The sequence below is a fragment of the Conger conger genome, chromosome 16, assembly GCF_963514075.1.
Source record: "Conger conger chromosome 16, fConCon1.1, whole genome shotgun sequence".
Taxonomy (NCBI): domain Eukaryota; kingdom Metazoa; phylum Chordata; class Actinopteri; order Anguilliformes; family Congridae; genus Conger; species Conger conger.
In genome coordinates, this window is record NC_083775.1 from 35642349 (window position 1) to 35655403 (window position 13055).

Below are 13055 nucleotides of genomic sequence, written 5' to 3' on the forward strand. Positions count from 1 at the left end.
CCCCATTTGATTGCATTGCATTCTCTTAGCAATGTCCTTCCATTCAATTACATCCGTCCCACGGAAAGCGGGCCTGGCTGCCTTATCCAGGACCCGGCTTCCTCCTCGGACTGGCCGGCGGGTACTGAAATCCGATCCTTCGGCGGCCATTTTCTGGACCTCTCATCGAGGCCCCATTACAGGTGTCATGGCCCCCAGAGCTGCTCACCGGATGACTCTTACGGGGGAAACGCAGGGACGCCAAGCCCTCAGGCTGTGAAAGACAACCCCGACCTGGAGACAAGCAGTCCGGCACCAGCCTTGTGAATCCATCCTGAACATTCCAATCATCTGAAGTGGATTGCTCATAGTTTTTACTGCAAACGAAAGTCAGTCTTAACAAATTTCTTATTTCTACTACCTTTTTTCTAAATGGGATAGAAAAACTGCCAATGAGGTGAGAAAATTTCACTTGTCAAGCAAACAGCAACTTAAAACAAGCTAATATTTTCTCTGAAGTCTTATTACAAGACTAACAACGCTGGTTAAGACCTCCATTTCTTTCCAGTGGCAGAAAAGACCAACTGAGTTTTTCTCCACTGTCTAGGAAACACTGAGAAGGCCCTCTGCCATATAAACTGCCTCTGGACCTTTTTCTCCAACGATAAACATGTTTGGGTGAGTTACTGAGGAAAGCTTGGGATGATATGATGTGGCCCTGTGGCCAAATGGCAGAAGGTGACATGTAGCATTGGCTGCCATCCTGACCCTGAGCAAGGTGAGGAATCTAGGGCATTGCCCCTTGCTGTGCTGGGTTCCCATGCCAAGGTCAGAGTGCCTTGCTCGGGGTCATGGGCTCGCCCATAAGAAGACCCTGCAGGGGAATCATGTGGATCCCAGTCACAGTGCCTCCTCCTCAGACGCCTGCCTGCCTCCAGTCTGTCTGGTGCCAAGAATCAGATTTCAGAACTTCCTTCTCCAAGCCCCATTCAGAGCACACAAACATTGCTTCCCCAACTCTCTCCGTCTCTCTCCCTCTCCCTCTCTCTCTCCCCCTTTCTCTCTCCCCCCTTTCTCTCTCCCTCTCTCTCTCCCCCTTTCTCTCTCCCTCTCCCTCTCCCTCTCTCTCTCCCGCTTTTTCTCTCCCTCTCTCTCTCTCTCTGTCTCTCTCTCTGTCTCTCCCCACTCTCTCTCTCCCCTCTCTCCCACTCTCCCTCCCTCTCTCTCTCCCTCTCCCTCTTTCTCTCTCTCCCTCTCCCTCTTTCTCTCTCTCCCTCTCCCTCTGTCTCTCTCTCCCTCTCTCTATACCAGTGCCTTTCACTTTGTAGCCTGCTGGCTCCTCTCTGTGTCTTTTCAGCAGCTTTGCTTCCTGTTTACAATGATCTATAATTGAATCTAAAAAGTCTTGTCAAAATGTACATGTAAAATATTAAACATTTCACCTCTTTGATATATATGCTCGAGATTAGTTTTTTTGGGGGTTTGATATTTGATTTTATTTCCTTAATCATAAAGACACTTGAGTACTCTCAAGAAGGGGTATGTCTACACTCATGTTATTACATAGTATTTGTCAATACCCTATCAGTGGTCCAGTGGAGGTATGGAAATCTCCCTTAATGTAAGTTGGCTATCCAGCTGTGGTTGGCTCAGAGTTGGGCATCTCATTTGCACCTGTATACAATATGTCTCACGACTGTCTACCTCCGTGTTTCTGGGATATGAGACCTGGTCCCCCCCCCTGCAGCAGCACCCACAACCTCTCCCAACCCAACACAGAGCCCACAACCTCCCCCAACCCAACGCAGAGCCCACAACCTCCCCCAACCCAACGCAGAGCCCACAACCTCTCCCAACCCAACGCAGAGCCCACAACCTCCCCCAACCCAACGCAGTGTTCTCCCCTTCCTGGCTCCTCCATCATTCTTCCGTTTCGCGATCGCGGACAGTATACTTTTCCCATCTGTTCAGAATCACCTCTCGATCTGCCAAGTTAAAGCTAAACACGGGGGGTGCGGGAGTGCGGGGGTGGGGGTTGGGATATCCAATTCAATAAGTTCCCCCACAGTCCTCTCAATACCACATTTACAGAGGGTGGTGCCGGCAGACTGCCCTTGTGCTGGGGCCCCAGCTGAGAGGGGAATAGGGCTACTTTTAGCTGGGGGGGGGGGGGGGGGGGCGAGGGAGGGGGGAATCCGGTAAAGAATGGCAGAGGTAACGACCCATCTCCGGGACTTGCATGCCGCGAGGTCCAGACGCATCTCCGCAGATCGCCAGCGAGAACCCGCTGCTATTTCTCACCACGTGAAACCCCTGCTGCTATTCCGTGGAGGACATTTCTCCGTATGTGTTGTTGTTCCAGAGGGAACATTTCCATGTTACGTGACCCCCCCCCCCCCCCCCATGTTTGGTTTACAATTATCAGAGTAAAGATCACAGGAGGCCTTCTTGTTGCATTTATAGAGTGCAAATTGAGTGTTTCGGTGAGAGTTACAGGGAGGACAGGGCCTGTCTACTGAAATAGTGTCAAATGTTCCGTTTCGAAGAGAACCATTTCAAAGAATTTGTATAATACAACTTGTATATTGATTTAAAGAGTTGTCTAAACATGCATGTGACATTTCACGAGAATCATATTCCTCTCAACCTGAAATGCTCATGGGTTACTTGGGATGAGTCATTGTTCACATATTTGTATTGATCACAATGCTCAGTAATTGTCCTTCAGTGATTTCTCCCTAGCTGTACCGCCCATCCACTCGGTGACAGTGTAATGTACCGGTTAGGGAACCGGGCTTATAAGTCAAACTGTAGGTTCTAATTCCCAGTGGTAAACAGGTGTTGTATCCTTCTACAAGGATTAACGTGATTTGTTTCAGCAACTATCCGGCTGTATAAGGGGGAAATATGAGCTCTTTGACTTGTATGAGTGTGACAACAGCCTTGTTGAGGCAATCTATAGCCGAGTAGCTAAAGTGCTTGGCGGGGGCATGGAAGGTTGGTGGTCCAAGCCCCAGTGTAGCCACAACAAGATCAGTGTTGGGCCCTTGAACAAGGCCCTCTCTGCTTTGCTCCAGGGTGGGATTGGCCCCTGCTTAGTCGTATCAACTGTATGTATTTCTTTGGATAAAAGAGTCAGCTAAATAATTGTAATGTGGATTTCCTCAAGTGTAAATGGGAAGTAATCTGTAAGTGATCTTTCCCTGAATCCACTCAGTGAAAGGAAAACCCTTTGGCAGTTGAGGAGGAACTGAAGCGCAGCTCCCTCTCGATAAACATCTGGAGGATTTGGGCAGAGTAGGTATCCGGGGATGGCACCTGCAGGTCAGGTGGCCCGGAGCAGCATGGCAGAGCGGCTATGCGGCTCGCATTTGTACATTACGTGACCGAACGCGGATTTGTTTTTCCATTCAGCGGGTACGGAACGACACGGACCGGGGAGGCGTCAGGAGCTGACCCGCGGCTTGCTGTCTGACGCGGGATATGCAGGCTGCAGGACAGGAGGAGGGAGGTTGGAGTGCCGAACATTCACCCCCCCTCCACCTTTCAGATTTGGGACCTTTTGTTCTCAGCAGGGCTTCCCAAATTCTTTCAAAAGACAGGAATAAATAAAGCCACAGGTGCTTCTGTCCATCCCAGAGCTCCCTTCCACCCTTGACCCGCATTCTCCACCATTCATCCGGCGCCTGGTCACCTCTAGCAGAGATCTCCCCTGCTCCAGAATAGCTCAGCCCAGTGAATGGGGACACCGGAGTTAAAGTATAATGGTGCAGAACCCATAAAGAAGTGTACTTGTGAGTGTATTTATAAGCGTCCTGGCCCATGCAAGAGGCAGCCACCGACACTCTTTTGTGGCATGCCCTCTAGCAGAACTCAACAGCTTTGTTGTCCGTGTGTAATTGGACAAGTCATTTCAGCGCACGTTTTACCGTAACACTCGATCAATCAATTTGTATTTGTATAGCGCTTTTAACAAAGGAGCATCGTCACAAAGCAGCTTTACAGAGAGCCGGCCCCCAAGAGTAGGCCTCGGGCAACAGTGGCAAGGAAAACCTCCCTGGCTGATAACAGGAAGAAACCTGAGCTGAACTTGACTCAGAGGGGGAACCTATCTGCCGCTGGTTGACACTGGTTTGTTGTAAAAAATGGTATTACAAGTAAACGGAAAAACTATAGTATGTGACCTCCCATCCTGTAACACCTACTGTCCTGTCCCGACTGGGTACCCTTCCCTCTCTAAAGGGTCCCTCTTTTTCGCTAGTGGACTTTTTCAGGGCCTGGATACCCTTCCAGCAGTCCCCCCCCCCCCCCCTTTTTCTCCAGGCGAACACTGTGGACAGAAATATGGACTGAGAGCACACCCCCCCCCCCGCATGCCTGGTGTGAGCTCCTTGTTTGCAGTGGTCCTTGTTTTTGCCTTAATATCAGCAACCGATTCAGCCCAGGTGAATCCAGGTGAGGTGAGTTAACTACTGCTTGAATTGATCAATTACAATCAGTTACGACAGAAACCAGCACACCTTGTTGCTCTCCAGGACCACTGGAGTGAGGACCACTGGTCTGGAGCCAGCTAGGCCATCTGCCTCACCCACATTAGCATTTAACAGCCTTAACTAATGACCAGCGCCTGACACGTTTCCCTTGACGAAGCTTGTGCACAGCTGAGTGTGTCAGTGCTCCCCGTCAGCGTTCCCCGTCAGCGTTCTTCTCTCTGTTCTGGCCTTCAGGAACCGCCACGCGTGGGAGGCTAAGAGGTTTATGGCTCCAGCGCCGAGAGCCGGCGATAAGGGCTCCAATGAGCTCATGCTTTTGGCCATGCCGGCCCCCTGAAAACATACCAACAAAGACAGGGGTCCGCTGCAGACCCAACGTCCATTAAAGCACGAGGCTAAAGTCGGCCCTTTTCAAACAACATAAACAGGAAGTCCCAACGTGAATGCTTAGAGCAAACGACGGTCGGCACGGCTGTGGAAATAGAGGGGGAAAGTCGCTCCCAGGCGCCGGGGGAAAAGGGCGTTGGTGAGGCACGGGTGGAATTTGGGACAGGGTGCAGGAATGTCACCGTCGCTGGCGGTCCAGCTGACACCCACAACCTTCCCGCTGACGGTGGCTCCGCGGGTCTGACCGGGCGGGACGAGGAGCAGCGCTCTTCCCAGTCATGTGCTGGAAGCGCTGAGTCAGGGGGGTCAGCCGCTCTGCCCTGTCCCTGTTGGCAGGGAAACCGTGACAGGTCGTAGTGCGAGGAGCCTGTGCTTTGTGCCTGCCCGGCTTGGGTGAGCAAACACTGCAGTAACCCCTGCCTGTAACTAAAGACTCCTATTTTACAACCACATTAGCACCGCTGTTAGCAAATTAAATGGACCTTGGTTTAGTCCCAGAGGTGCTTGAATGCACTGGCATGGTTCGACTCAACGGTTCTCCTGTAGTTGCTGGGAGACGCTTAAAAAACATAAAACCAGAGAGAAAGCAATCAAGAAGCATTTAGAATAGAAAAGTTCTGGCATCTGTTTTTCTCAGCAGTACTGTAACACAATAATCCGAGCACGTGGTTGTGAATTAAATCCAGGCCTATCACTGACCTATATATACACCAGCCTGTTAATGCCAATATCTAATCATCCATCATCATGTGGCAGCAACTCAATGCATATAAGCATCCAGAAATTGTCGCGGTTCTGTTGTTGTTCAGAGCAAACATCAGAATGGGGAAGCAATGTGATCTAAGTGACTTTGACTGTGGAATGTTAGTTGGTGCCAATGGGGTAGTTTGAGTATCTCAGAAACTGCTGATCTTCTGGGATTTCCAAGCATAACAGTCACCAGAAATTACAGAGAATGGCTCAAATCAACCAAAGAATCCAGTGAGCAGCACCTTGTTAATGAGCGAGGTTTGATAAGAAGGGCCTCACTGGTTCAAGGTGACAGGAATGCGACAGTAACTCAAATAACCGCATGTTACAATAGTGGCATGCAGAACAGCATCTCTGAACACACAACACGTCAAAACTTGAAGTGGATGGGCTACAGCAGCGGAAGGCCGATAACTAAGTCTAATGAATGCCTCGTAAAGTGATCACTGAGTGCATATTAGATGTATATTTTTAATGGGATGAAGTGTTTTTTTTGCAAAGGTAAACGTATCTGTATCTTGTGTTCACCAGCAGGCTTAATCAGTCCTGCTCCCATTTGGCCAGGGGTGTCAAACTCCAGTCCTGGAGGGCCGTGTCTGCTAGTAGCAGTAGCAGTGTCTGCTAGTTTTTGGTGTGTTTCAGCATGAGAGATGCATTTCAAAGTCTTTCATTGGCTAAAGAGTCCACACACCTTGTTCTCGAGGCCTTAATTGGCTGCTGATCGAAAGGAAACCACAAACACCTGTAGACACTGCGGCCCTCCAGGACTGGAGTTTGACACCCCTGCATTTTGCGGTTCTCTGACGTTATCGCCGCCCCAGGCCTGAGCCTGATGAGTAACATCACCATGGTAACACTCCTGTGTTTTTTCCCCCAGCACCCTCTTAAATCCCTCTCTTCCCTCCAGGGCCGACTATCCCAGAATGAGCCAGCAGATGCGCGAGGCGGCTCTGAGCAGGAAGCCCGCCTGCCTCTCCTCGCCCAGCGCCGCTCGCCGGCTCTACCGAAACCTTTCCGGAAAGTTCCGCGTGGGTCAGATGGGGCTGGAGGAGCGGGTGCTCTCCGGGCGCGGGGACAAGGCCGCCGTGGTGAGGAACGGCCCTGCCACGAGTCCCCCGCACATCACCTTCCTGCCTCAAGTCCCCCGCACGTCACCTTCCTGCCTCAAGTCCCCCGCACGTCACCTTCCTGCCTCGAGTCCCCCGCACATCACCTTCCTGCCTCGAGTCCCCCGCACGTCACCTTCCTGCCTCGAGTCCCCCGCACGTCACCTTCCTGCCTGAAGTCCCCCGCACGTCACCTTCCTGCCTCGAGTCCCCCGCACGTCACCTTCCTGCCTCGAGTCCCCCGCACGTCACCTTCCTGCCTCGAGTCCCCCGCACGTCACCTTCCTGCCTCAAGTCCCCCGCATGTCACCTTCCTGCCTGAAGTCCCCCGCACGTCACCTTCCTGCCTCGAGTCCCCCGCACATCACCTTCCTGCCTCGAGTCCCCCGCACGTCACCTTCCTGCCTCGAGTCCCCCGCACGTCACCTTCCTGCCTGAAGTCCCCCGCACGTCACCTTCCTGCCTCGAGTCCCCCGCACGTCACCTTCCTGCCTCGAGTCCCCCGCACGTCACCTTCCTGCCTCGAGTCCCCCGCACGTCACCTTCCTGCCTCGAGTCCCCCGCACGTCACCTTCCTGCCTCGAGTCCCCCGCAGGTCACCTTCCTGCCTGAAGTCCCCCGCACGTCACCTCCGCACAGCCCATGCGTTCAAAGGCTCTCTTTTACAGAGTGTCCCAAACACAGGCTCTAGGACCCACTTTGTGGGAGAATACATTTTTTGTCAGCAGACCTGTGTCAAATATGTAATAGTTTTCTATGCTTTATTGAGCCTATCTGGTGTATTAGAACCTCTTAAATACTCTCAAAAATGGCAAGCACCACCTTCTGCTCCTCCTGGTTGGTTCAATTGGACCAGGCAAGCACAGTAAAGTATTTGAATCCAAAAAATGTATGTGTTTGCCCCAGGTGTGCTTATTACCCCCTCTGCCCTACAACCCCCAGCCCACAGTCGGGAAAGTACTGAACTGAGGAACACATGAATATATAATTGATTTCCTGCCTTCCAGTGAGGTGTTCCTAGCTCTGCTAGAAATATCTCAGGTGGATAATTTTCCCTGCTGTAAAATCCAGCTATGACCAGCTTGAAATTACTGGTTAGCAGCTGTTTAAAAACCGAGCCTGAGCTTGTCAAACCATCTGGTGTATAGAGCTGGTCTGAATTGATCAACCAGCTACCAGCAGTTTCAAAATCTAGCTCACAGGTGTCAAACTCCAGTCCTGGAGGGCTGCAGTGTCTGCTGGTTTTCGGGTTGTTCTCAGAACCTGTGGTTCATTCAAGTCATTGATTGGCTAAAGAATCAACGCACCATGTTCTCGAGGCCTTAATTGACGGCTGATTGAAAGGAAACCACAAAAACCAGCAGACACTGCGGCCCCTTTGGAATTCAGTTTGACGCCCATGATCTAGCTTGAGCTGTTTTTTTCTGCAGCGGTTTACTGGTGGAGATGGGCCGTGGTCACTGCTCTCGGACGGCGGGGACCTGTTTGACCGACTCTCTCTTTCTCTCGGCCCAGTTCCAGAGCAGCGAGGCCTTGTTTGAGGCAGTGGAACACCAGGAGCTGGACCTGGTTCACCTCCTGCTTTCCCAGTACAGCCTGGAGGAGCTGGACCTCAACACGCCCAACAGCGAGGGCCTGCTACCTCTGGACATCGCCATCATGACCAACAACGTCCCCATGGCCAAGCTGCTGCTGCAGGCTGGAGCCAAGGAGAGCCCTCACTGTGAGTCACCATGGAAACGTCAGTTAAGCCTGATTCACTGTGGATTCAGGAAGCATTCTGACCCCTTCACTTTTTGAGCACTTTATTGTGTTGCAGATTTAATTTTAAATGGATTAAATGGCCATTGTTGCCCATCAATCTACACTCAATAACCCATAATGGCAAAATGAAAACATGTTTTTAGAAGGTTTTACAAATGTATTAAAAATCTGAAATTTCTCATTTATAGAAGTAGCCAGACCCTTACTTCAATACTTTGTAGAAGCCCCTTCAGCAGAAATTACAGCTTTGAGTCCTCTTGAGTAAGCTCTGTACACCTGGATTTGGGCAGTTCATCCCATTCTTCCTGGCAGATCCTCTCAAGCTCCATCAGATTGGATGGGAAGTGTCTGTGAACTACTATCTTCAGGTCTCTCTACAGATGTTCTATGGGGTTTAAGCCTGGGTTCTGGCTGGGCCACTCAAGGATAGTCAGAGACTTGTCCCAAAGACACTCCAGCGTTGTCTTGGCAAATTGATGAGCAAAAATGACAATTTCATTAGTTACAATTAAATCTACAACACAATAAGAACACAATTTATACTTCGGCAAGGGTCTGCGACGATGGTTCTATTGTCTCTATGGTAACGAGATGTCGAATTCTGAACACTGACAGTTTATTTTCATTTTTTGAAAACAAGACGTGTCCATGACAATGACTTGTGGTGACTTGACGGTGTTTCATCCGGCCGATCCTGTCCAATAAATGTTGCGCGGCAGGGTACGACATTGTCTGGTACGACAATTGGACGCATAGCAGCAAGTGCTTTGTCCCATCTTGTTATTAAAAATGTTTTTTTTTTTAAATGCTCTATAACGATAGAACGAAAGAAAGTAGCAACAAAGCAATGACAGAAATGCAGTGCTAGGTGCAGAGAAAGGAAGGAGAAACAGACTTTGCGTGGGGAAGGGGTCCCTGTCCCTTTCCCCTTCAAGGACCTGTCGCTCACCTGACTCACAGTCCCATCAGACCTGGGTCAAATATATCATTGCTTTGGATTCAGATATTTTTCTAGGCTTTACTAAGCTTGTCCGGTGCATTGGAACCTATGAAATATTCAAAAGTGCAAACCCCACCTTCTGGCCCTCTTGGTTGACCTCAATTGCACCAGACAAGATCAACCGGGCACAGAAAAGTATTTGAATCCAGAATGATTGCGTCAGTCAGATCTGTGTCCCACATCTTCCAATCAAAGGTCCCTTTGACACGCCCAAGCTTGCAGTTATCTAATGTGTTCATTTAGTCCAGAAACGCTATTTCCGAAAACTGACCATAGAGCATCACTTGTGAGGAGAGTGAAATAAATATTGCACATTTCTATCATTTAGAAATTTTGCATCCCTCAATCACGAAGCACCTTTCCCGAAGGAAAGTGGGAAATCTGCAGGGCGATACATAACACACCACGGCCCTGTTTTCCATTAGGGAGCCAGACAGACATTTGAGCGGTCTGGTTGCCATAAAAGACACTCGGGGTTGTAAAACCCAGTTTTTTCTGCGAACGCTCCAATTTTCCCCCCTTTTCCCTCGATAAGCGCTTTTCTCCGAGCCTTTCGTTTGAAATTCTCCCCATTCCCCGGATTCCGGAGTCCCTGAGCCGGACCCCTTTTGAAGATATTTCGATCGTTTTGTCCTTTGAAGTCGCCGCCTGGCAGGTTGACAGACATGAAACAACAGAGCGGACGGCGGTAGTAGAGAGCGGGGTGGGGTGGGGGGGGGGGGGGTAATAGAACGGGGAGGGGGTTGAGGAGAGGTTTTTACGACCTGAGGGCTTAATGAAAAACAGCTCGGCGGGGACCTTAACGGGCTGTTTCGTTCCAAACGATACAGTTTCACGCCGATCGTGAAATGTGCTAACCTGGATCCACGCTGTCAGACCGCGGCGCTAAATGCTAATTGAGCTCCAGCTCCACGTGTCCACGTGTGGATAGTCCCTGTGAGCACTACTCAGGAGGTAGCGGGGCAGAATTGTATGAATGCTTTGAACTCCCTCTCCCCCAAAATGCTGGAGATGCACGTAAATGCTGGAGACGCATCCGCAGAGGTTGATTGCAAAGGAGGACTGGCTATATGTCTCCTTCCAACCCCCACCATGGCACCCTCTGAGCTGTGATCTCCTCCTCTCCTCTCCTTTCCTCTCCTCTTTTCTCATCCTCTGCTCCCCTCCTCTCCCCTCCTCTCCTCCCCTCCTCTCCCCCCCTCCCCTCCCCTCTCTCCCCCCTCCCCTCCCCTCCCCTGCCCCCTCAGTTGTGAGTCTGGAGGGGCGGGCGGGGCACCTGGAGACCCTCCTGCGGGAGGCGGAGCAGCGCGTGACGGAGCTGCAGACGCAGGCGGCCGGAGAGGCGCAGGGGTCACGGGACGCTTCGCACCGCGAGAGGCAGCTCAAGGCCTGGGAGTGGCGCCAGCGGCTCTTCAAGCGCATGAAGACGGGCTTCGAGCACGCCAGTGAGTGTCCGCGCGTCTGTCGCCCGCGCGCCTGTCGCCCGCGTCAGGGCTCCCTAACTGCAGCATCCTTACTCCACATCACAGGCATTCACAGACGTTCGGCAGACGCTGTTATCCGGAAGCAAACAGAAGCAGGGCTGCAGCTTACGCTGGCTTTAATGTGGGGAATGTGAGCCACACTGTGTCACAGTAAAAGAGTGCTCACTGTGTGTGTAAGCGTGTGCTCACAGGGTGTGTAAGAGTGTGCTCAGTGAGTGTGTAACATTGGTTGTGTGAGAGTGTGCTTAGATGGTGTGTAACACACGGTGTGTGAGAGTGACCTAGCCTGTGTTTGAAAGCAAAATGCATACCAATAACCAGGGACAAGTGTGCTGAAATCCCTGAAGGAAAGTACAGTTATATTATTGTATTTCCTTTTTTTATATGGTGCATATCAAACTCATATTTTGACAGAAATGTATTTTGCAGGCCCAAAGTAATGTGCAATAAGTGCAAAGTGAAGGTCATAGTAACTGTAGAACACAGGTTGGGTAAGGTGCAATTCGCATAAAGGATCAGGTGTCTACAGCCATGAACATCTAGTTTGCATGGTAAATATAGGCTAGCTCAGTGGGTACGGTATATCAGACTAGAAGCAAGGCAAGATATAATAGATATAGTAAACATTCAGCAGCATAATGTATTAATGGCATTTGGCAGGCGCTCTTATCCAGAGCGACATACAGTTGATTAGACTAACCCGGAGACAATCCTCCCCTGGAGCGATGCAGGGTTAAGGGCCCAACGGCTGTGCGGATCTTATTATGGCTACACCGGGATTAGAACCACCGACCTTGTGGGTCCTAGTCATTTACCTTAACCACTACGCTACAGGCCGCCATAATCTACAGTATGTGGACATAGGCCCATGTATAGATTCACAACAGGAGACACACTGTCCTGTGGAGAGAGTGCGACCCATTTTAGAACGCAAGATGGGGCAACATTGGCTCAGGCGGTAAGAGCAGTCGTCTCATTGGCTCAGGCGGTAAGAGCTGTCGTCTCATTGGCTCAGGCGGTTAGAGCAGTCGTCTCATTGGCTCATTGGCGGTAAGAGCAGTCGACTGACGGTTGGAGGGTTGCCGGTTCCATCCCGCCCTGTGTGTGTCGAAGTGCCCCTGAGCAAGACACCTAACCCCCAAATGCTCCTGAAGAGCTGGTCAGCGCCTTGCATGGCAGCCAATCGCCGTTGGTGTGTGAGTGTGTGTATGAATGGGTGAATGGAGAAGCATCAATTGTACAGCGCTTTGGATAAAGGTGCTACTTAAATGCTAACCATTCCAAGAAAATATGAAAAAAACAATTCAGTAAATGTTTGGCTTTTGCGACAGCTTGATGTCTTCTTCTTCTTCTTCTTCTTCTTCTTCTTCTTCTTCCTCCTCCTCCAGGTCCTCCTGACGCTCCCAGCAACGTGCGGCTGTGCGTCAGCAGCAGCTACAGCCTGCGGGTCACCTTCCAGGAGCCGGTCAGCGTCAACTCGGCCGTGGTGACCAAGTACAAGGGTGGGCATCGAACGGGGGAGGGGGTGGGGCGCATGGAGAAAGTGGGGGAGTGTTAAGGGGTTAATGGGTCTCCAGACTGACGGTAGAATAAATATTCACAGCGGTCATCCAAGCCATTGGCAAGAAAATCCTTGTTTTACATGCTTTCAAATGTTGTCGTCCCCTGCCTTTTGTACTTGTCAATGCAATGCTTTGGGTATTTCACCTGCAGACTAAGACTGGCTGGCTTATGTATAGCCTGTGATATTTTTAGATTTCATAATTGTGTTTTTTTTTTTTCCTTTCTCACTGTTTATCATTACTTTGTATATATGTTCACTGAGCACTTATTAGGTAGACCTGTACACCAGCTTGTTAATGCAAATATTTAATCAGCCAATCATGTGGCAGCGTAAAAAATGCATAAAAGCATGCAGACTTAGTCAAGACCAAATTTCTTTCAGACCAAATGTCAGAATGGGGAAGAAATGTGATCTAAGTCACTTTGACCATGGAATTATTGTTGGTGGCAGACAGAGTGGTTTGCATATTTCAGAAACTACTGATCTCCTGGGATTTTCACACACATCAGTTTCTAAAGTTTGCAGAAA

General features: G+C 50.4%; 1 protein-coding gene across 1 annotated transcript in view; it reads left to right on the forward strand.

Moving 5' to 3' along the window:
* Positions 1-13055, forward strand: part of LOC133114194 (ankyrin repeat and fibronectin type-III domain-containing protein 1-like) — a 140439-nt gene that overhangs the window by 102802 nt on the left and 24582 nt on the right. The window contains exons 4-7 of the mRNA XM_061223362.1: positions 6517-6697; positions 8231-8438; positions 10727-10924; positions 12352-12465. Coding sequence (XP_061079346.1) covers positions 6533-6697; positions 8231-8438; positions 10727-10924; positions 12352-12465 — 685 coding nt within the window. The 5' untranslated portion in view covers positions 6517-6532. The remainder of the gene's footprint in view (positions 1-6516; positions 6698-8230; positions 8439-10726; positions 10925-12351; positions 12466-13055) is intronic.